This window comes from Patella vulgata, chromosome 2 (genome assembly GCF_932274485.2).
Source record: "Patella vulgata chromosome 2, xgPatVulg1.2, whole genome shotgun sequence".
Taxonomy (NCBI): Eukaryota; Metazoa; Mollusca; class Gastropoda; family Patellidae; genus Patella; species Patella vulgata.
In genome coordinates this window covers 84,467,345-84,490,941 of record NC_065880.2, presented here as the reverse complement: position 1 = coordinate 84,490,941, position 23,597 = coordinate 84,467,345, and the positions used below count along the sequence as shown (strand labels likewise).

The 23,597-nt window shown below is 35.7% G+C and overlaps 1 protein-coding gene across 9 annotated transcripts in view; it reads left to right on the top strand.

Moving 5' to 3' along the window:
- The first annotated feature begins 823 nt into the window (after positions 1 to 823).
- The window catches only part of LOC126812099 (rab11 family-interacting protein 4A), an 82,362-nt gene continuing 59,588 nt past the window's right edge, over positions 824 to 23,597 (top strand). For all 9 annotated transcript variants that reach the window (XM_050538342.2, XM_050538341.2, XM_050538339.2 and 6 more), the window contains exon 1: positions 824 to 1,048. In XM_050538342.2, coding sequence (XP_050394299.1) covers positions 917 to 1,048 — 132 coding nt within the window. In that variant the 5' untranslated portion in view covers positions 824 to 916. The remainder of the gene's footprint in view (positions 1,049 to 23,597) is intronic.

The following is a 23,597-nucleotide window of genomic DNA, read 5'->3' as shown; positions in this document are numbered from 1 at the left end:
CGTGGGTTTTCTCTGGGTCCTCCTGTTTCCTCCCACTGCTAAAGACCCCTACACGCAAGAGAATTATTGAAATAAAATTGAACCATATGTTAGTTCCAAAATGACCTAGTTTGTGTCAGTCGATGCTAAACCCCATCTCTCTCTCTCTGTCATGATAAAAAAAATTTAAGGATATTTTTTTTTAGGAAAAACTATTGAAAAAAATAATAATAAAAATAAAAAATCATCTAATGGCAATCTTTGTAAGAGAGCAAATTTAAGATATCCTTAAGTAAAACTTGAATTATAAAACCCTATATCGTTTATCATCTATGTTAATTTTGTCTGAATTTAAATTTTCACAAAAAAAAATTTCTTTTTTTTTATCAAAACAAAACATACTTTCGGCTTTACTCAAATTTAATAATACATGTATCCGTGAATTATTTATTTTACTTGAGTCAATATAAGCTAGTTTTTTCTAAGAAACGTTCAAAACTGTGACAATGTTTACTTTTCTATTTTTTAATCCCGTGTGATGATAGTGAAGACACCTACCCGTTTAACAGTAAACTCAAACTTGCACTTTTCACATGTCCCACTGTCACACGTAAGACAGATATCACTACGCCAGGTACAGCGTAATTGACAAAGGTGCGCGTTTATTAATAGTTCTTAATAACCCAATAAACCTGTAAAACGATACAAATAATAAAAAGTGTTACTTTTACGGGAAATAAACACTCATGAAACGGAAACCGTGTAAATATTTAACTTAGATTCTTTTTAGATCTACTTTCTGGGTCGCGGTCTTGTCCAGCGTCCTGTTTTACCTATGAGCAATCAGGTTGATAACGGTATTATGGCTGACAAGTCGTGAGTACGGTGGGTGGAACGGACAGGGGAATTATTGTACATATCGGGGTGTTTCCTTGCTATGGATGATCAAGAATTCTTGGATAAATTAAAAACTGTTTTCAATGTCTGTGACGAGGATGATGATGGATTAATTGCCGTGGACCATTTTGAGAAGTTAGCGGTGGAACATTTTGGTGCTTCTGGCATAGAGGTAAGATATGTGTTCAATACTTTATGAAAACTGTATGTTGGTGATTGGAAGGGCTAATCAATATGTTGTCAGGTATTGACAAGTCTTGATTGCTAATCACGGATTACTAATTACTCTACAGTAGTCAGTTCGTATGTTGATATGTAATCATGGACTCTTTAATAAAGTTCATGATAAATGGTGCGACAACAATCGTGCATTACTTGCAATATACCACGTTCTTGAAAAGAGTAAACCACCGTTTCTGTTACTAAAGACACGCAATCAACCGTTATTGCGACCGCGTTGTCGGCATCTCCGAACGTGATCGAAATATTTCACGTGAACTATGGAATATTACTCTCAAATTAATTAATAAGTCACTAACTGAAAGGAATTAATTCACATTGCGTTTATAATCAGCATAATAAAGACGTTTATTGACCTTTTTTAACGAAACCATTGGCCTTATAAGGTCTTAGTGTTATTATTAATCAATAATTCTATTATAACAGTCTTCATATTTACATATGTTTTTATATAGACATATTTTAATTAAACTCAGTACTGCAGGACAACATTATTGGGTAAATAAAAATATGCATTAGCCTAGGATTGGGAAACTTTTCAATGAGGATTTAAAGGCTCAAAAGTTGTCATATCCTTGCCAATGAATATTATATATTGTTCTTATAATATTGGCATGGATGGCAAAAGGATAAGTCTCGGAAGGGATTTTAAAACTTGACTGAAGGCCATCGTCTGTCAGTCCTGTTGCCTGCCTCCTAGTTTTCAGTTGAACTATTTCTGTCTTCTTGTACATTTAACCGCTGAGTTAATGCGGCCATTAATCGGCCGAACCAAAATTAATATTTCAGTATTTAAATGGATGACAATCTGATTATAATACAGATCTATATTTCTTTTCGTTTTTTTATATACTTTCGATGGCGTCAGACATTTATTTAACCAATCAGCATTGATGTATCTAGTGGGTTACCCAGAGTTGCGTGCACCTCACTGTAACAGACCATTTCATTGGCCAATCCCTCACATCATTCGGAACACAGGTTATATAACAACTCTTCCAGATCCTTACAACGTATGTAGTACAGACAATTAAAACAACATTTTGAACTATAAAAAACAAAACAAAATAGGATCTGTGTTTTAAACAGATTCAAAAACACGCAAACCAATCTTCTCAAAATGTTCCATTTAGTTCTCTTCTTCCAAATTTCTTTAAAGTATTTCAGTTAAATTGTGTTTTGAAACACTTTCATTTTAACAATATGAGGACAGTAGATATCATTTTATTCCCGGAAATCGTTAGGCCTGTCATTGAGTCAGCTGGCGTGGTTACGCTTCCCCGGTCTTACGTGACAAGGAGTAGGGTCGCATGTCCAATCTTGGTGTTTTCTCCAGGCCAGCCAGTTTCCTCCCACTGCGAAAGACCCCTATACGTGCAAGTGAATTATTGAAATAAAATTGAAACATATAGCAGTTTCAGGAAACCGGAGGACCCAGAGAAAACACAGTTGACTCATTGACAGACCTTATGATACATGCAGCGCGCAGGTGCTAACCAATCGACCATCCAACCCCCCTGAATAGATAAACCATTTTTGAAAATTTGTGTATATTATGTAGTAAAATGTCATGTAATCTCAAAATCAATTCATTGTTTACAATACTGTTTAATGAAATTATCTTAAGGAAGTGTATTAGCCACATGCGATGAGTGTGACCTGACTGTCAGTGTTACACACTCTCCATGTCCTTCTGATTTTCAAACATCTTTGTCATCTATTTTTAACTTAAAGATGTGCTTCTTTCTGTGTCATATTCAAACAATTTAACTATTCCTTTGTTACGGTGTGATCCGAAGACAATTGTGTAGTTGTTAGCATTCACAGATAAATCGTAGACAAATGAACACTTTTCTGCATTTTTCACACAAAAAACAATCTTTATAATTTATTTTACAACATACTCTGTATGCCTTTATTATATCATTTCCATTAATAAGGTTATCAAATATCCTTTGTGGTTTATTTGAAAACAAAGTGTCCTAGTTTTCTTTTAAAAAAAACCCAATTTTTATATTTTATTTTACAGCATATGACTTTATATCATTTCTATTGATAAGGTTATCAAATGTCTCCTATGGTTTATTTTAAAACAAACTGTTCTAGTTTTCTATAAAAAAAACCAGAGAACAGAGACAGGGACAATTGGTTATTACTTATAGAACATACCATGTAACATACTGTGTAACATAGTTGTGTTAAGGGGATATGAGATTAAAATACAGATGTGACTTCATCCTTTGATGTTGGCGTACCATTATTTCCAATAATATAAGGGCAATGTGCCAATCACACATTATCTATACTAGATGAAATATTGGACTTGTGTGACGTATTTCATTGAAAAGCATGTGCAGGATAGTGTCTGTATTTTAAGTTGTTTAATGGTCTCGAGCTAAAGACATTGCGTAATATATTGAAGCAACACTCGAGCTAACGCAGGGGCGGATCCAGGAATTTTTGCAGGAGGGGGTTTGCCAGGTTCCTGAGACAATGTATCTCTCCCCCCCCCTCCTGCATGGTCTCTATCACCATTTTGGTGTATATACATACACATTGAGCTTTTTAAACAGAGAAATTCAACACCTCGTTTGACGTCAATTTTTATAATGAATTAATACGATGACATTGTGATTCAATTTTATTGATGCAAAGCATTAATTGTGATATCACATAATGTCTATATCACTATCTCATGCTTTGAGTGCCCATCCTGTCCCACATCTGACGATAACGGATAAAGCACACGGCCGAGAAACCTTTCTGATAAAAAGTGTTCATTTACAAAAAAATTTATGTAGCTGAGCACTCAGAGCAGGGGGAGGTTTCGATACCCAGAACCCACCCTCTGGATCCGCCCCTGTAACGCCACATGCAGTATCAATATATTACTTAATGTCTGGCTCTCGACCATAAAACCATACGTAATGTACATGTGGTATTTAGGATTGATTGTAATATATTTCATTATTAAACATCTTTTGATGTGTGCAAAAAATGTTATTTTTTTAGTGGCATATGTTTTCATCTATCATTCAAATACATTACAATTTATGTTTCTAAATATATAGCGGGGGTTGGATGGGCTGAATGGTTAGCGTGTGTGCTGTATCATAAGGTCTGTCATTGAGCCAACTGCCACTGGTGTGGTTTCGATTCCCCGGTTGTACATGACAACCTTGTGGGTTTTCTCTGGGTCCTCCGGTTTCCTCTTCCTCCAACTGCTAAAGACCAGTACGCAAGTGAATTATTGAAATAAAATTGAACCATATGTTAGCCCCAAAATAACCAAGTTTGTGTCACCAGGAGGTTAAACTCTCTCTCTCTCTCTCTCTCTCTCTCTCTCAAATACATTAGAATTTACACTGCTAAATATATATATATATATACAAAACGTTTCGTTTACAGTTTTAAATATGGTGAAATGTATAATTAAGGTTGATATCATTCACACAATAACAACAGGGTGTTCATTCGGTAACATTCTGTGTACATCCGTGAAGGAGTTGCCAATGAAATAAAGTCTCTTTCACACGCTATTTATTTATTTACAATTTGTCATGGTTGACATGTCTTGCTACTTGATCTACATGGTGTATATTTAGTAATACTATGTATACATGTATGACACAGTGAAATTAAAATAGAAAATAGAGTGTTGTGTCATGTCACCCTGTGAATATTAATACAAATAAACAGATAACACACAATTAAAGGAAATCAATATTGATCAATTTCAATCAATACTGATGTTGTTGTCTTGCTGTGTTCCGGGTCCTCCGGTTTCCCGAAATGATCTATTTTGTGTTGAGTGGACGTTAAACCCTCTCTCTCTCTCTCTCCCTCTCTCTCTCTCTCTCTCTCTCACTCTCTCTCTATCTCTCTCTCACTCACAATGTGGAAGTACATAATTAGTAAAGGCTGATTCACAAACAAAAAAATTTATAATTGAAAAAACGTATAGAATGCACTAAGCAGGCGTAAACAAACGACTGCCGTTCACTTTGAACTGTTCACATACATATATTTCACCGAATATAATTGATTAGAAATTACAATATTATTTTCAAAAAAAGAACATAAATCACTTTACATACATTCAGATTAATATGTGCTTTTAGAACCATTTTTGTCTATTTCAAGGTTAAAAAAAAAAGAGCCACACACCCATTAAGGCCCACAGGCTTACGTAGATACAATCAGATTCGACAGGACCAGGGTCCTGTTTCACAAAATTTTAACTAAAGATAAAATCCAAATTTTAGTAGATACTTCACGTTTGATTGGCTAAGCACTACAATCAGTCTAATATTATCCAATCCACTTACTAAAATTTGGATTTTTATCTTAGTTAAAATTTCGTGAAACAGGCCCCAATTACCCAATACTAACTAAATACTACCAAATACCAATACTACCTCATTATTATTAAAAACTAACACAGAGGTTGAATTACATCTACATTTGTATACCCCACAAAAATTGAATTAGTCCTTGATATTGGCCAAATTTTTACAATAAACTGGAAAAGTCTAACTCAATTTTTTTCTATGAAATTGAAGTATTATATTAGTTTTTCTCAAAAATTAGGTAATACAAAATGTATGTAATAGTACATACATGTACATTTGGTAGACATGTGATCAGTATTGGGTAAATCGTCCTGCCCCGTAAACCCATATATGTTAGTCCTGAAATGACCTAGTTTGTGTTGAGTGGAAGTTAAACCCCTTTTCTCATTCTCTTTTACAAATTGATTGAAATATGTGAGGTGGTGTACAAATTGATTGAAATATGTGAGGTGGTGTACAAAGGGCTATTTAAATGACATTTTGGATAGTTCTTTACAACTTTACTAGTAAACCACAAATCATATAATTTTTATCTATCACAAATTGTATCCACATTCACTTGTTTCATTTGGGATTTGCATGATGGTTTATTTTAATTTGTGTGAGCGGTTCTGTTATCTATGGCTGTGTTGTCTATTTTGTGCATTGTTGATCATAAGCTTTGACCACGGCTTCACAAAGCATTCTCAGGCTTCAGTGAAGAATTTACTCAACATTCAATCACTGTTTATAATGAGAAATATCTTTGATCCAGAAACACAAAGAATGTTTTGTGAAACCAGGGCCTGTTATCTATGCAAGTCATGGGTTCAATATAATGGGTTTATATAACAAGGAGTGGAGTTACATGCCTGACCTCGTAGGTTTTCCTGCTGTGAACTCAGGGGTTTCCTCTTGTGTCTTCTAAAAGAAATGAAATGAAATGGAGTTTAACGTCCTACTATTCTGCTCCGCACTGGGCTAATGAAGACAGACATACGCCATACAGTGTGCTATGAGGGAAATTTTGCCCAGACAGCGGCACTACGACCTACTCTTATATTGAATTCCAAATGTCAAGGGATCTTTTATGTGCATGCCAATGTGTACACGGGACCTCGTTTTTTTGTTCCATCCGTACGACTAGAATTATTGAAATAAGAAATATACTATATGTTAGTCTTAAAGTGACCTTGGTTAGGGTGGAATGGAATTTAAAGTAGCTAAGTCGCTAAGTCAATATCATCCAAAGTCTACAACATTGAAAACACAAATTATTTGTCAATTTAAATCAACATTGATGTTTCGATCTTACCGGCAAAAGATAGGCTTCTGATATCCAATATTTAAGACAAAATCATCGCCATTTGTAACAAGGGACTTGAAGAACGAGGCTAGACATACTCCACAAGTCATATGAAACAAACAGTGACGCCATATTCTTATCTTGAAAGCATGTGCAATAAATACATGTACTATCGGTGTAGACTGGAATAACCAGGTGCTAGAGATTGCCATTCGATTGAGACTTCTGGCGTATTTTGCTGAACATAACTGATTAGAAATTACAGTAAAATGAGAAACGATTGAACGTAAATCAGTTTATAAACATTTATAATAATTATATTAATATATGCATTGCGACCCATTTGTGTCAATTTCCAGGTCCCAAATATTAGTGATTTAGCTTCTTTAAGGTGCATTTCATTCTTTATTGGTGCAATACATGTATCTGTGAGAAGGTTACTGTTTGGGAACACTACAGTACATTATATATACATGTATGGGGAACACAAATATGTGTACAGTGTACATGTATATATAAGCGTCATAGGAGTGGCTATGTTTTTATGTGCTCGGTGTATTAATGTTTTATCATTGTTAAAATGGCATTTTTTACAATTGTATTTATGGACAGTACCTCAGAGCAGCGTTATATAAATAACTTACATGTACATGTATTATTATCCATTAAAAAAAAGGAAAGGTACATGTATTAATCATGTAAGTATAGGTATCCCCCTAACCCTTTTATTATTATACATGTACATTAAAAAAGAGGAAAGGTATTATACATAAATACAGGTATCCCCCTAACCCTTTCATTTGTCTACCCATCATCTAAGCCATTACCATTACCGAAGCCCCGCCCATCATCAGGGCCATTACCATTACTCCAGCCCCATCCATCATTAGGGTCATTACCATTACCCCTGCCACGTCCATTATCAGGACCATTACCCCAGCCCCATCCATCACCAGGACCATTACCCCAGCCCTGCCCATCATCAGGACCATTACTATTACCCCAGCCCCACCCATCATCAGGACCATTACCCCAGCCCCGCCCATCATCAGGACCATTACCATTACCCCAGCCCCACCCATCATCAGGGCATTACCATTACCCCAGCCCTGCCCATCATGGAAGTGTTAGTTAGTTAGTTAGTTGTATTTTACGTCCGCTTCCACCGAGGTGATATCACAGACAATCATGGAAGTGAAAGTAGAGAAGATTAAATATAATAAGATTTGTCAAATGTCTGCTTCCTCATTGTCATTAGTTAATTAGTTATACCTACATGTAGCTTCCTGATTGGAGTAATGACTGTGGTATATTGTTGATATATCATCACCAGGTAAAGGTGTGAAATACTTAACACCCCACTGGGTAATAAAACAATTAAGTTGATGACTGAAATGGACATTATTATAATAAAGTTATTTCACACATATGGGATGAAGCACATGGCAGTTTTTATTCCAAGTGTGAAAATAAAGCTATATGTGTGAGTGATCCCAATTATTTACAAGTGAGAGACTGTCATGTTAATCTTTCATACTATGATTAGAGAGAGAGAGAAATGGGGTTTAACGTCCACTCAACACAAACTAGGTCATTTCGTGACTAACATATGGTTCAATTTTATTTCAATAATTTGCTTGCGCATAGGGGTCTTTAGCAGTGGGAGGAACCAGAGGACCCAGAGAGAACCCACGAAGTTGGACACCCATCGAGATGATAGAGATTTGCAGACCATGGTACATTTTATTTAAAAGAAAATGTATGAGTCATTTCCCCTTTGAATTGAACTTTAAAGTTTGTGTTGTTTAAACATGGGTTTAGTCATTGACTATGATCTCAAATTTGTTTGAAAATGTCAGTATTACCGGTTTAACTGTTTCACATGGCAGTGAAATTATTTATCATAAGTTTACGTACGTGTACGTCATAGATTATCTGTAGTTCAAGGATTTGTGTAAAAAATATTATATATTTTGCGTCTAATAATAAATGGCTACATGTATGTGAACAAGTATACTACATGTATAAGAGGAATGGAGCTTAATGTCCACATGACACAAATAAGGTAATTTTGGGACTAACACATGGTAAAGTTTTATTTCAATAATTGGCTTGAGCATAAGGATTTTTAGCCAACTCTACATAGTACATGTGTTCCTTGGGAACGAAAGTATTATATATTTTGTATCTAATAATTAGTGGCTATATGCACTATGTATGACTTTCTAGAAATTAAGAGATATGGAGCTTAATGTCCATACAACTCAAATGAGGTAATTTTGTTCTCCAGTGTTGCTGTGGCCATACTCTTGTGTTTCTGAACCCACTGAAGTCGGATTTGACTGTTTCGACCTAACGGGACAACTGGCTTGTAATCCGGTTTACCGTAGGCTGACACAATTAGAGTCCCTACGTTTAAAACCAATCATAAATTTCTTTTAACCTTACATAATGACATTAAAAACAAGTACATGTAAGATTTATGGAAACAACGATCCCATTAATGATAAAAAAAATGGGCTATGCGTTTCTTTTTTTGAAGAATATATATAGAGTGTTTCTAATAGGTACATGTACTTGTATGATATTTGATATGAGCAATTTTGTTTGATATGTAATGATATTGTATGGCACTCAGACAGATTTACCTGTCAAATGAACCAGAAACAAACTTCATAATGACATTAAAAACAAGTAAGATTTATGGAAACAACTATGCCATTAATGATAAAAAAAAATGGGCTATGCGTTTCTTTTTTTGAAAAATATATATAGGGTGTTTCTAATAGGTACATGTACTTGTATGATATTTGATATGAGCAATTTTGTTTGATATTTAAAGATATTGTATGGCACTCAGACAGATTTACCTGTCAAATGAACCAGAAACAAACTTTTAAAGTTTTTCTTTCAGAATTTATAATTGTACATTTACAAACAAAAACCTATGTATGTGTAAAATATATAATGGCCACCTTGACATCAAATATCTATATTATTATTTCACTAGTTGAAGCGTAAAACTCCTTGAGGATTATAAATACATAGAAATCAATGACTTGACAGTTGGTACTTATATTAATATATTTTATGATATACTTTACCTACATGTAGACCAATATGTAATTTATAGATCTATATTTTAGTATTATGTTATGATGGCCTAAATCTACAGACTCAAAACACTTGGGTATCATTTAGTTGTGCTGTTTTAGCAGTAGTTTCTGTATTTAATGTTTAGTTTCAAACCATTGTTGGAAAACTGTTCAAATCTGTTGAGAATCATAGAAAACCATTGGATTTCTACTATTGTGTAGTTTAAAGATAAGTATTGTCCACATATTATAGCTTAAAGTAGCTAAGTCTCTAACTCAATATCATCCAAAATCTTCAACATTGAAAACACAAATTATTTGTCAATTTAAATCAAAATTGATGCTGTGATCTTACCGGAAAAAGATGGGCTTCTGATATCCAATATTTAAGACAAAATAAACATTTTACCATTGGTACACGAATCGTGTACCATAATGCGTTTCAGCCCCAGTTCTAACAAGAGACTCGAGGAACGAGGCTAGACATATTGCACCAAACCAAACGGCATATGTAGACTGGAATAACCAGGCGCTAGAAATTTGCATTCCATTGAGACTGCTGGCTTATTTCGCGGAACATAACTGATTTGAAATTAGAGTAAAAACGGAAACCATTGAATGTATAACATATTTTAATGTAAATAAAATAGTTTATGATGCAGGATGAGAAAACTTTATCAATAGGCCAGTCTATCTCTTTAACCATTCACTTTAAATAAAGTACATACTACATTATTGTAACTATTAGCTTATGGGGATACAATGTTCCAGCTTGAGAAAGACAGCTGGCTTCAGTACACTCAGGTCAAAAAGCATGTGTTAGGTGCATGGTTTCCCCAAATGGGTGATTATGATTGGTTTGTACTTATCCACTTATCCAATCAACGTTTTTTTTTAACTAGTTCACTACCGCTCAGTTATAAACAGGTCTTTTGGTTTTCTATCGCACTGAACAAGGAAGGAATTTTTCACAGTAACTATTTATGGTCAAACATCTTTATTAATTGCAAATCCATTGTTTAAAATTGTTTAAAAATTATTTAGATCTTCATTCAGTGAGTAGAATTTTCTAATTTTGTGTATATTTTTATGCTGATTTACTGATCATCATGGTCCTCAAAGTTCTTGTTTTTGGTCATTCCTATGTCCACCGATTAGAAAAATACATTCATATTACAGTCTTATATGAGTTGCGACCCACTTGCGTCAATTTCTAGGTCCCAAATGTTAGGGATTTAGCTCCTTTAAATTTGTGGATATGAAAACCACTTTTATTGAGAGAGAGTAATGGTGTTTAACATCCACTCGACACAAGTAGGTCATTTTGGGACTAACATATGGTTTTCAATAATTCGCTTGCACATACTCTGTAGGGGTCTTTAGCAGTGGGAGGTAACAGGTAGAAAGGAGAAGATCGAGGGGTTGGACAGGCAACCCTACTCCTTGTCACATACAACCAAGGAATCAAAACCACGTCAGTTGACTGAATGACAGACCACCACTGACAAGGGGAAACCACGCCGGAAAACCCTGATGAACATTCTCGGCCAATGCAGGGATCGAACGCGCGACCTCCAGGCTAGCGAGCCAGCGTCTTACCAACTTAGCCACCGTGGCTTCCACTTGTATTGACAATAAATGTATGAGTAAATGTAATTTATATATGTATGATTATTTTATTATAAAAGATTGCGTATTTATTATAATGTACTAGATTGCTTGTCGTAAAAATGTACCTTGAGGCTATAGAAACCCATTTTATTTGTTTTAAATGAAATAAATGATCTAGTTAGTCAACAGTATAGACCTATATGTAATTTATAGGTCTACATTATTATATATAATACATGTTCACTTGATGGAGTGTTACATATTAATCAAAATAAAGTCTCTCTCTATAAAGAGGGGGGATGAGTGGCCGAATGACAGATCACAAGGTACATGTACATGTACTTCATTGAGTCAAGTGGTGTGGTTTCGATTCCCCGCTTGTACCTGTTGGTTTTCTCCGGGTCCTCCGGTTTCCTCCCACTGCTAAAGACCCCCTACCCGCAAGCGAATTAATAAAATAGGATTGAACCATGTGTTTGTCCCAAAATGACCTAGTTTGTGTCAAGTGGAGGTTAAACCCCATCTCTCTCTCTCTCTCTCTCTCTCTCTCTCTCTCATTTTTGTCACACCAGGTAAGTCAATGACAGACCTTGTGAGCTAACACACACTTTATATAAATGGACATATTATTATTATAACATATCAGAAGAGATATATTGATAATAGATTTAAAATAAGATCAAATCAAATTTATTTATCAGAGTCTTGATAAATAGACACTGGAGTCTAATGAAAAAAAAACCTTATAAATGTGAATGTAAAAGCTTTTGAGAAGAACAAACAAGTGCCGTTTTATTGACATTATTTTTCTCCAACAAATTAATTGATCTTCCCGGAGAACATGCATGTAAGTTGAAATTGGTGTGATCTAAATTGCAAATTTTGAAGTTGAAATGTGAGTAAAACCTTGGGTTAGTTTAGTTCGGGGTGACTTGAGAGTATTGATCTTTTATTCTTAATGGGACCATTGGAAGATGTACTTAGTCACTTCTTATTAATATTTACCTTGAGGCTATGAATACATATTTTATTCTCTATAATAAATATATTAACGATTCATCATGTAAGATCTAAATCTGCCTATTGCAGGTCTTTATTGTTTAGATATATATTCACATGACAAGCCTATAATCAATTCTCTAGACCATGGGATGGTAGAGAATTAATCGGATTGATATAGGATCGCCATTTAATGATTAAATTAAAAAATGGAAACATGAGGCTGAGTCTCGTTTAACAAGTAATCTATGCCACATCTTGTCAAAACTTCAAACAGTTATAACTTTGCTCAGAATAAAGTAATTTCAATTAAATTTTCAATATATTAATTTTGAATCATGTATTTTGGAACTATTATAGCAAGAATATCATACCAAAAATGGTTAAATTGCAATCAGTATCTACAAAGATACATGTACATATATGTGAAATGCAATCAGTATCTACAAAGATACATGTACATATATGTGAAATGTAAATTTCATCGATTACTACATGTACATCTTCACTATGTAATAAACCCCTTCGCCATTTATCCCTGCATTGGCCGAGAAAGTTCATACCGATTTTCCGGCGTGGTTCTCCCTTGTCAGTGATGCAGGACGGAGGGGCTGACAAGGACAGCTGTGTAGTCGTTCGGATGGGACGAAAAACCAAGGTCCTGTGTACTCATTGGCGTGCACGTAAAAGATCCCTTGACAGTTGGAATTCGATATAAGAGTAGGCCGTAGTGCCGCTGTCCGGGCAAAATTTCCCTCATAGCACACTGTATGGCGTATGCCCGTCTTCATTAGCCCAGTTCGGAGCAAAACAGTAGGACGTTAAACCCCATTTCATTTCATTTCCTTCGCCATTTTGTTGTCCGCTAAAATTTATCAGTAGGCCTGTTTTGGTGCAAAGTTTAACCCACTCTGTTATGTATTGACAACATAACAAACATAAAAGAACGACAAGACAATGATAGAAATTACGTCACACGTGTTATATTCTCAAACTCTCGTATTCATACACAGTGAAGCGGTGGTTACGTCCAAACATTGGACATGGAATCATTGTTATATAATATGCTTATTGTTTATATGATAGTGTTAATAAGATAATACACAACACTTTCTCCCTCCTTAATTTAGAACACAGTTTATTTAGAGTCACAGATATAATCATCAAATTTAGCTGGTTTGTAACGTGTTCTTGCAGGATAACGATGAGCGGGCGGACTTTTGGGTTTTATCGGTGTGGTCTGTCGCGATGTTCCTGGAGATGTTGCAAGTTGATTTGGGGGTGCAATATGCGCTGGTGGATCTGGAATATAATCTGGATCTAATGGAATGTTTTCATCAGGAGGAACATTGAACTTAGCATCTCGAATTTGATCTGTATGACGTCTCCAGATAACATTTTCATTTGTTTCAACTTGATAAGATACCGGACCAGTGCGATTACGAATTACACCGGGTACCCATTTGTTGGAACCTCTGTAGTCACGTACTGCTACATGTTGACCGTTTTCAAAACTACGATGTGGATTTTTACGATATCTACACATATCTTCTTGTTTAGACTTGACATAGGCAGACAAGTCCGGTTTAATCAGTTGTAATTTTGTTCTGAGCTCTCGTCCCATAAACAATTTAGCTGGTGAAGTGTTGGTTGTACAATGTGGTGTGTTCCTATAAGCCAATAGAAACTTGGATAACTTTTTCTGGATAGTTCCTTTTTCTGGTCTGCTAGAATACATGGCTTGCTTGAATGATTGAACAAAACGCTCAGCCAATCCATTACTGGCTGGGTGATACGGAGAACAACGGATGTGCTTAATTCCATTTGATTTACAAAATAGTTCAAACTCAGATGCAATGAATTGAGGCCCATTGTCACTGACAATTCTGGAAGGCAATCCATTTCTTGCAAACACAGTTCTTAAAACTTCCACAGTGCTTGATGCAGATGTATTCCCAGTAGTCATTTTGATTACCTCAGGCCATTTTGAGTGAGAGTCGACGATAATCAAAAACATGTATCCTAAAAACGGTCCTGCAAAATCGATATGAATCCTCTCCCAAGGTTTGGAAGGCCATTCCCATGGGTGAATAGGCGCTGACTTTGGCATGTGTTGAGATTGCTGGCATCCAGTACATTGTTTTGCTAATGTTTCTATATCACCATCAATACCAGGCCACCAAATATAACTTCTGGCTAACATCTTCATTTTCACAACACCTACGTGTCCTTCATGAACTTGATCGAGAACATCTTGACGTAATTTCGCGGGAATTACTACTCTGAGACCCCACATTAGACATTCCTGATGAACCGTTAACTCATGTCTCCTTGTATAGAACGCATTTAGTTCTTGATTAAATTTCTCGGTCGGCCATCCATAATTGGTGTACTGGACAACAGTTGATATCACAGGATCTCTTCTGGTTTCCTGTTGTACTGAAGATGTAGTAACTGGTAACGAATCAACTTGAGCTGTATTTAAAGCATTTATACCCATATCAGTACTAACTGTCTCCTCTTCTACCTTTAATGGAAGACGTGATAATGAATCAGCATTGGCGTGTTTAGACGTCTTTCTAAATTCAATTTTGTAATCGTAACCAGCAAGAATAATCGCATATCTCTGCAGACGTGCTGATGCAGTTACTGAGATTCCCTTTTTGGGATTGAAAATATATGATAGAGGTTGGTTATCAGTCACTAAGGTGAACGATCTACCATAGAGGTACGAATGAAATTTCTTTATACCCCAAATAATTCCCAAAGCTTCTTTATCAATATGAGAATAATTTGTCTCTGCCTTTGTTAGAGTTCTTGAAGCGAAAGCGATGGGTCGCTCTTTTCCGTCAGACATCACATGAGATATTACAGCTCCTAATCCATAGGAACTAGCATCGCAGGCTAACTTGATTTCCTTTTTAGGATCATAATGAGTCAAAACACATTCTGAACTTACAAGTTCCTTAATTCTATTAAATGAGACTTGGCAAGATTTAGTCCATTTAAAATAATTGTCCTTCTTGAGTAACTGGAAAAGTGGGGACAAAATTGTAGCTAAATCAGGCAAAAACTTGCGATAGTAATTTACTAGTCCTAAAAATGCTCTTAATTGCGGAACATCCTTTGGTCTTGGAGCATTTATCATGGCCTCGATTTTATCTGGTTGTTTATGAAGTCCATGTTTATCAACAATATGTCCACAAAATGTGATACTATCTTTAAAAAAATCACATTTCTTTAAATTGATTTTTAACCCATATTCACTTAGTCTCTTTAAAACACCTTCTAAATTTGCTAAATGTTCTTGATCTGTTTTACCTGTAATAATCATGTCGTCTAGCAAACATTGAACTCCTGGTAAGCCTAGTAAAACCTGCTCTATGGTTCTCTGCCATATCGCAGGTGCTGACGCGATACCAAACGCTAACTTGTTGTATCGATACAGTCCTTTTTGTGTGTTGATGGTTATGTACTCTTTAGAGTCCTCGTCAACTTCTAAGTGTAGATATGCCTGTCGGAGGTCAATTTTTGAAAAGTGTTGTCCCTCACCTAGATTCGCAAATATGTGATCGATGTTTGGGAGAGGATATTCATCTATCTGCAAGCATGGATTAACGGTAATACGAAAATCTCCACAAATTCGAACCTGACCCGATTTCTTCAATACAGGGACTATGGGTGTAGCCCAATTACTATGTGAAACTTTAGTAATTGTACCCTCCGCTTCAAGTCTATCTAATTCAGCATCAACTTTTGGTTTTAAGGCAAAGGCAACAGTCCTAGCTTTACAAAACACTGGTGTCGATCCTTCCTTCAGTGTTAACTTGGCTTTAATACCTTTAACTGTTCCAGTTCTGTCATCAAAAATATCTTTGTATTTTTCTGTCATAGCTTTAATTTCTTCTGATACCTTCTTTTTATCAGTTTCCACAGTATGGATTTTTTTAAGAGGTAAACTAAGTTTTGACCAATCTACGGTAAGTTTTCTTAACCATTCGCGTCCTAACAATGGGGAGCTACCTTTTGGTACGACATACAAATTCATATTGTCAAAACACTGATCATCATAGTTGACGGTAACCTTCGCCACTCCAAGTGGAATAATTTTCTCACCGGAATAAGTTTTAAAACTGATGTCGACGTTTTCCAATTTCACAGAAGGAAATGTTTCTTCAAATTGTCTCTTAGGCATGACCGAAACAGCTGAGCCTGTATCTAGTTCCATTGGTAACTGAATATCATTTACTTTAGGCTTCATCCATATTATATCATCAACAGTTTTCTTCACTGTATATATTTCAAACTTTGATATATAGTCGCTGTCAGAATTATCTTCCCCTAAATTGTTCATTCTTCTGTGATTTTTAAATCTGTACTTGGACGATTTTCCTGTTCGACAAGCCCGGGCTAAGTGACCCTTCTTATGACACTTTAGACATTTAGTATCCAGGTAAGGACAATTTTCCTGACTGTGGTTAATACCTAGACATCTAGAACAGGGCTTCTGAGTTTCTCTTTGACCATCTGATTGACGTCTGCTCTGCAAACTCTGACTAGTAGTAGAGCGATTATTATGCCTCCGTCTAGTATCGGATTGATTAAACCGATTTACTTGATTAGACTCCTCTGGTTGTTTAACTGGTCTTCCATATCTAGCTTGCAACTCAAGAGTGTCTTTACCGGCAGTTTCCATGGCAACACTAATTTCAATTGTTCGATTTAAAGTTAAATCTGGATCACTGTGTGACAATAATCTTTTTTGAATGTGTGTATTACGTAGGCCACATACAAGTCTATCCCTTATGGTCTCACTTAAGGTTTCTCCAAAATTACAATGTTCCGATAACTTTCTCAAGGCAGCAACAAACTCTAATACACTCTCTCCCTCCTCTTGAAATCTTGAGTGAAAACGACATCTTTCTGTTATAAGATTTGGGGGAGGTGAATGATGATTTCTAAGAAGTCTTACTAGTTCATTGTAAGTTTTAGTACTTGGCTTTTCTGGACATGTCAAATCTCTCAGTAGCGAGTATGTTGTCGGACCTACCGAAGAAATGAGTGCCGATACTTTTCGTTCGTCTGGTACCCGGTTTACTACTAAATATTGTTCCAACCTCTCGGAATACGATTCCCATGTTTCTAAATTCTCATTAAAGTTCTCTATATTTCCTATTTGTCCAGCCATTCTTTTTTTTTTTTTTTTTTGAAAATCACAGAATACCACAGGCTTCAAAATGGCGGTGATGCGGTCGAAACTATTGCTGACTGCACACACACAAAGAACGGGTAATTTGTCGAAAATTCAGGACTTGTTGTAATTACAACATCGGTGGGTGTATTTAGGCTGTACTTACTGACTAACCACCATCCTCGTCGCCAATATGTTATGTATTGACAACATAACAAACATAAAAGAACGACAAGACAATGATAGAGTTTACGTCACACGTGTTATATTCTCAAACTCTCGTATTCATACACAGTGAAGCGGTGGTTACGTCCAAACATTGGACATGGAATCATTGTTATATAATATGCTTATTGTTTATATGATAGTGTTAATAAGATAATACACAACACACTCTAGGTGATTTTTAAAAAACTGACTCCAGACTCTAGTTGCAAAAATACAAAACTGACTCTAGTGACAAAAATACAAAACTGACTCTAGCAGCAGAAATACAAAACTGACCCTGGAGGTAAAAATACAAAACAGACCCTAGTGACAAAAATATATATAAATGTTTTACTGTTTGATAGAATAAAGCTTCTTGAACAAAATGTATAAAATAAAGAAGTTGTAAAAGTTGTAAAGATTCAACAAATATATTGTTACATTCCATTAAATTGATTGAATACCTTCATGATAATCAACATTATTCTATAGGTAAACATGTCTATTTTTTTAACAGATGCTTGTTATGCTTAAAATAGAATTTCATCAATACAGAATTTTATCTGGGTTGACATAATGCACGTATGCCAATGGCAATAGGAAGGAAAAAGCTGAATTAAATATTTTTTTTTATAAACATACATGAATTGTGTGAAATGGCTGCAAGCTATTGAATTCCGAACCTATATGTACATATAGGGGTGGCTGGAGGGGAGGGGAGCGGGGAATAAACAAGCAAGTTGCGGGGGCATGGAAAAAACACTAGAAGTTGGGGAGGAGGAGGAGGGGCTTATAGGACTGTAAAATATATCTCAGGCCCCCTTATATGTAGCTACGGGCCTTATTGAAGTCTGAGTAAAATTACAATTTTATGATATTGGGGTCCAGGTTACTGTCATTGATATCCATTGCAAGATGTTGAAATTGTTAATAAAAATGACAGTAGATGATGAAATGATTGACATCTGTCATGTGTTTGATTGATGTATAGGTCTCTAGGTAACATAATTTATATTAGTATAAAGATGTCCGAGAGAGAGAAAGAGAGAGAGAGTTTAATGTCCACACAAACTAGGTCATTTTGGGCCTAACATATGTTTTAATTTTATATTTTTGCACATTGGGGTCTTTAGCAGTGGGAGAAAGCCAGGCGACCCAGAGAAAACAAATGAGGATGGACAAGTGATCCTACACCTTGTCACGTACAACCAGCTAATCAAAACAACGCCACTTGACTCAATGACAGTCCTTGTGATTTCAAGTGCATGCGTTAAACCACTAGACCACCCAATCCCCCTTATAGCATAGATATCTGGAGACAACCCAATACCCTTTATAGCATAGATCTCTGGAAGATAAAGGACTTATGGAAGGCTTTGGGGGGTAGATGGGGGCATAAGTTACTTTAATATCGATTTTAAAGTAGCAATCTTTTTGTTTATTTCTAAAAAAAAACCCATCCACGTCCAGAGTTAAAATATACTATTATGGTCATGTGCAAATTTCTTTATATCTTACAAACCTCCACATTTCTCAAATTAGTTGCCAAGGAAAATAAGTTTATTCACTGTAAATTCAAGATGTAGTATCAATGTTATTTAAGAATATTGCAAGTACCAGCACTTAAACTGTTAGAATTTCTAAATTAATATTCAAATTCAAATTCAAAATTTAGTATGATGAAAGACTGATTGATGATGATGAATTATTTTAGCTTTCTAATAGTAACTGCAGGAGGACCGTACTACACACAGAACACAAAACTACAACAAAAACTTGAGGACACAATTTGATTTTAAGGGATGAGCCCATGAGGTTTCCCTCAATACTCATAGTACACTGCCCATCTTCATTTGGGGGGGGGGGGGAGGTGAATTTCCGAATGGTTAGCGTATGCACGTTGTATAAGGTCTATTAAACTCCATTTCCCTCTCCGGCATCTATCTCAGAAATATAATAACATGACTCAGGACGGAGATATATCAGTCTGTTTGTTGATTTTCTAGGATAGTTATTGTTATATTGACAGACCATTTAACGGGATTACGATCAAAGAAAATATTTCTTTAAACGATATGACCACTTGTTTCGACTTTCTCTCAACAATTTTTTGACTGCTTTACAAGTTTAATAGTCTGTATTCATTCTAATTCTATTGTCATCAATATTAAGTCCCGCTAAGCCCTAACCATTTTCTCTCCTTATCCCTGATTGGTCTATTTAGATTAAATATATAATCCTTTACATACTTAGTCGAATCAGCTTAGAATGTCACACAGGGTTTTATGACAATGAAAGTGATTTTCAAGAATTTTCTCAATAGGAAGCAAGATAGAGAGCGCCACAGTATTACGTCAATTCAGCACAAAAATAAGCCATTAGCAGACTTTTACATATTTCAAATATAGTCATGCAGCAGCTCATCCAGAGTATTTAGCAGTGGGGGGTGAAAATGAGTAGCTCAGAAAAAACTTGAGAGTTTATGCAGATGACCGAACTCCTTCTGCAAGAATTAAATCTGCCTATTGCAGGTCTTTCTTTGGGCCTGAAATGTTAAATAAACTATTAATTGATCATTTATTAACATGAAAAGATCCTAATCAACACTCGATGCCATCTTACATTTTCGATTTTCACTGGATGGAATCCGATCTGCTGCTCAATGCTCATTGATGATTTAATGATGATTGAGGCTAGGCCTAAAATTCAAACAGTGGGGTAATTTGACTGAAATTTTCAGCATATTTCCTTTACATTATCCAGTTTTAAACTACAGTATTATAGTGCAAACTGCTAGATTTTTAGCTAATCTTCCATAATGCCCCTTTAAGTATGGTTTATACTATTACATATACCATATACCTGTATGTTATAAATTACCTACGCGTATTGACTGATTTATAGTAGTATTATATAATTAGATAGGCTGTAAATATAGTAGCGTATATCTATATCCAGAAGTAGGTCATTAGTATATCTACATCTATTGATTTCCAATATTGGTTTGAGAATCACTACATAAAATAGGGTTTAATGTCCTACTGTTTTGCACAGACTCGGACTAATGAAGAACAGAGAGAGAGAAATGGGGTTTAATGTCCACTCGACACAAACTAGGTCATTTTGGGACTAACATATTATTCAATTTTATTTCAATAATTCGCTTGCACGTACATGTAGGGTCTTTAGCAGTGGGAGGAAACCGGAAGACCCAGAGAAAACCCATGAGGTTGGACAGGTGACCCTACCTCCTTGTCACGTACAACTGGAGAATCGAAACCACGCCAGTTGACCCAATGACAGACCTTATGATACAGCGCGCAAGTGGTAACCATTCGGGCATTTATGACCCCCGAGATAGATGCCGATAATAACATTACTAATATATTGTAAGTTATTACTATAACTATGTTAGCAAACGTAAAAACTTTAACAAAGACAACCATACACCATGCAGTCAATCTGATTAAAACACAGATCCTAATTCGTTTCATTTCTTATTGTTCAAAATTTCGTTTTATTAAAACACAAATCCTATTTCGTTTTGTTTTTTGTTGTTCAAATTTTGTTTTACTTGTCTTTACTACACTACTGTAGGATCTAGAAGAGTTATATACAACCCACGTTCTGGATAATGTGAGGGATTAGCCAATGAAACAGTCTGTTATGGCGAGTTTTTGGCATGAGGTGCATGGAACTGTGGGTAACCCACTAGAAACAACAATGCTGATTGGTTAATCAAGTGTCTGAGTCTGACATCGTAGGGTCAAAAGCCACTCTCATGACTTCTGATGCGACCTTCCACTACAACTGGTCAGATCTTCATGTAGCATAGGCCATTAAAAGTATAAAAAATCGAAACAAAATATAGATCTGTATTTTAAAAGGGCATTATGGAAGATTAGATAAAAAACTGGCAGTTCTCACTATAATAGTTAAAAACTAGATAATATATGCTGAAAATATCAGTCAAATTGCTCCACACTAAACCGAGATACATGTATTAGCGTTCGAATTTTAGGCCTAGCCGAGATCATCATTACTAAAGTCGGTACGATAAAAAAAAAACGTAGTCTTGATTATCCATTTTTGGATTAAATCATCAATGAGCGTTGAAAATCCGACACATAAGATGACATCGAGAGTTGATTAAGGTCTTTTCTTATTAATAAATGTCTAATTAATAGTTTACATTACATTTCAGGCCTAAAGAAAGACCTGCAATAGGCAGATTTAGCTCTTGAATAATATATGTTTAAACTATTTATTCAAATTGTGCAAAATTGGCAAACCATTCTAATCTAGTTAAAATCTTGAGTATCCGATGCCATCGAGAGTTGAATAAGTTCTAATTATTAGTTGACATAACATTTCAGGCCTAAATCGGCAGATTTAGCTCTTGCTTAATGTGTGTTTATTCAGATTGAAAATCTGAGTCCCTGGGTCATGTTGTTCCAGATTGGAATGATGCGACGTGCATTAAGATTATCCCTTGTTGTATATTAATGTTTCCATTGTTCCATTTCGTGTATATAGACATGTATTAAGATTATCCCTCGTTGTTCCATGTTGTGTATATATACATGTATGTTCATTGTACTATGGTTGTCATTCTTTGCATGATAAAGACAAGAGAGCCCTTGTTGAAACTGTCGCCAGAAATAAACTTTTAAAGTAACTTGTGGTAATTGTGTTGTGTTATGTATTAGGAATATTTTAAAACAAAAGATAGACCCAGGATTTACAAAACAATTACCACAAAATTTGAAAGTTACATGTAGTGTATGTGTGTCTGGCAGGGGTTAAGTGAAGGGGAAGCAAAGATCTGCATTGTGTTATGAATTTAGAGGTTTTGTGGACCTTTGAAATTTTGCACATTCTCTAATAGAAACGTTAACACAAATGTACTATGGACCAGCAACCCGCCAAGGAATTTTGACATTATTTCAAAAATCAAAGTCTGTTAATCGATGCACAATTGTCTAGGGAACATACCAGTTTTCATGTCGATCGTAGGTTGTTTTTTTTCGCAGAGCGTCGCCCCAAAAGATAAGTAGCAGTTGGGGCTCAGTTTCTGTTCCAAAATCGGTTGCTTTCAGTTAACCCTTTAGTACTGAGACCGCTTGAAACCGCCCTGACCTGGGCCCTTATTCACGAAAACTTGAACTAAGATACAATCAAAATTTTAAGAAATACTGCAATTCGATTGGCTGACCAGTAAAATCAATTTGCATATATCCAATGAAGTTGCAGTATTTCTTAAAATTTCGGTTGTAACTTAGTTTAAGTTTTCGTGCATAAGGGCCCAGTTTCTGTTCCAAAAATCGATTGGTTTCAGTTAACCCTTTAGTACTGAGACCGCTTGAAACCGCCCTGACCAGGACTTCTTAGACCACACAAAACCACTCGATCATGTGCGCAGCTGTGACGCACGCCAAATCTTTCTATAATACTAGGGGGTTGGATGGCTGAATGGTTAGCATGTACGCATTGTATCATAAGATCTGTCATTGAGTCAACTGGCGTGGTTTCGATTCCCCGGTTGTACATGTACATGACAAGGTGTGTGGTCGCCTGTCCAACCTCGTGGGTTTTCTCCAGGTCCTCCGGTTTCCTCCCACTGCTAAAGACCACTACGCAAAAGCGAATTATTGAAATGAAATTGAACCATATGTTAATGCCGAATGACATAGTTGGTGTAGAGTCCAGGTTACCCGCCCTCTCTTTCTCTCTCTCTCTCT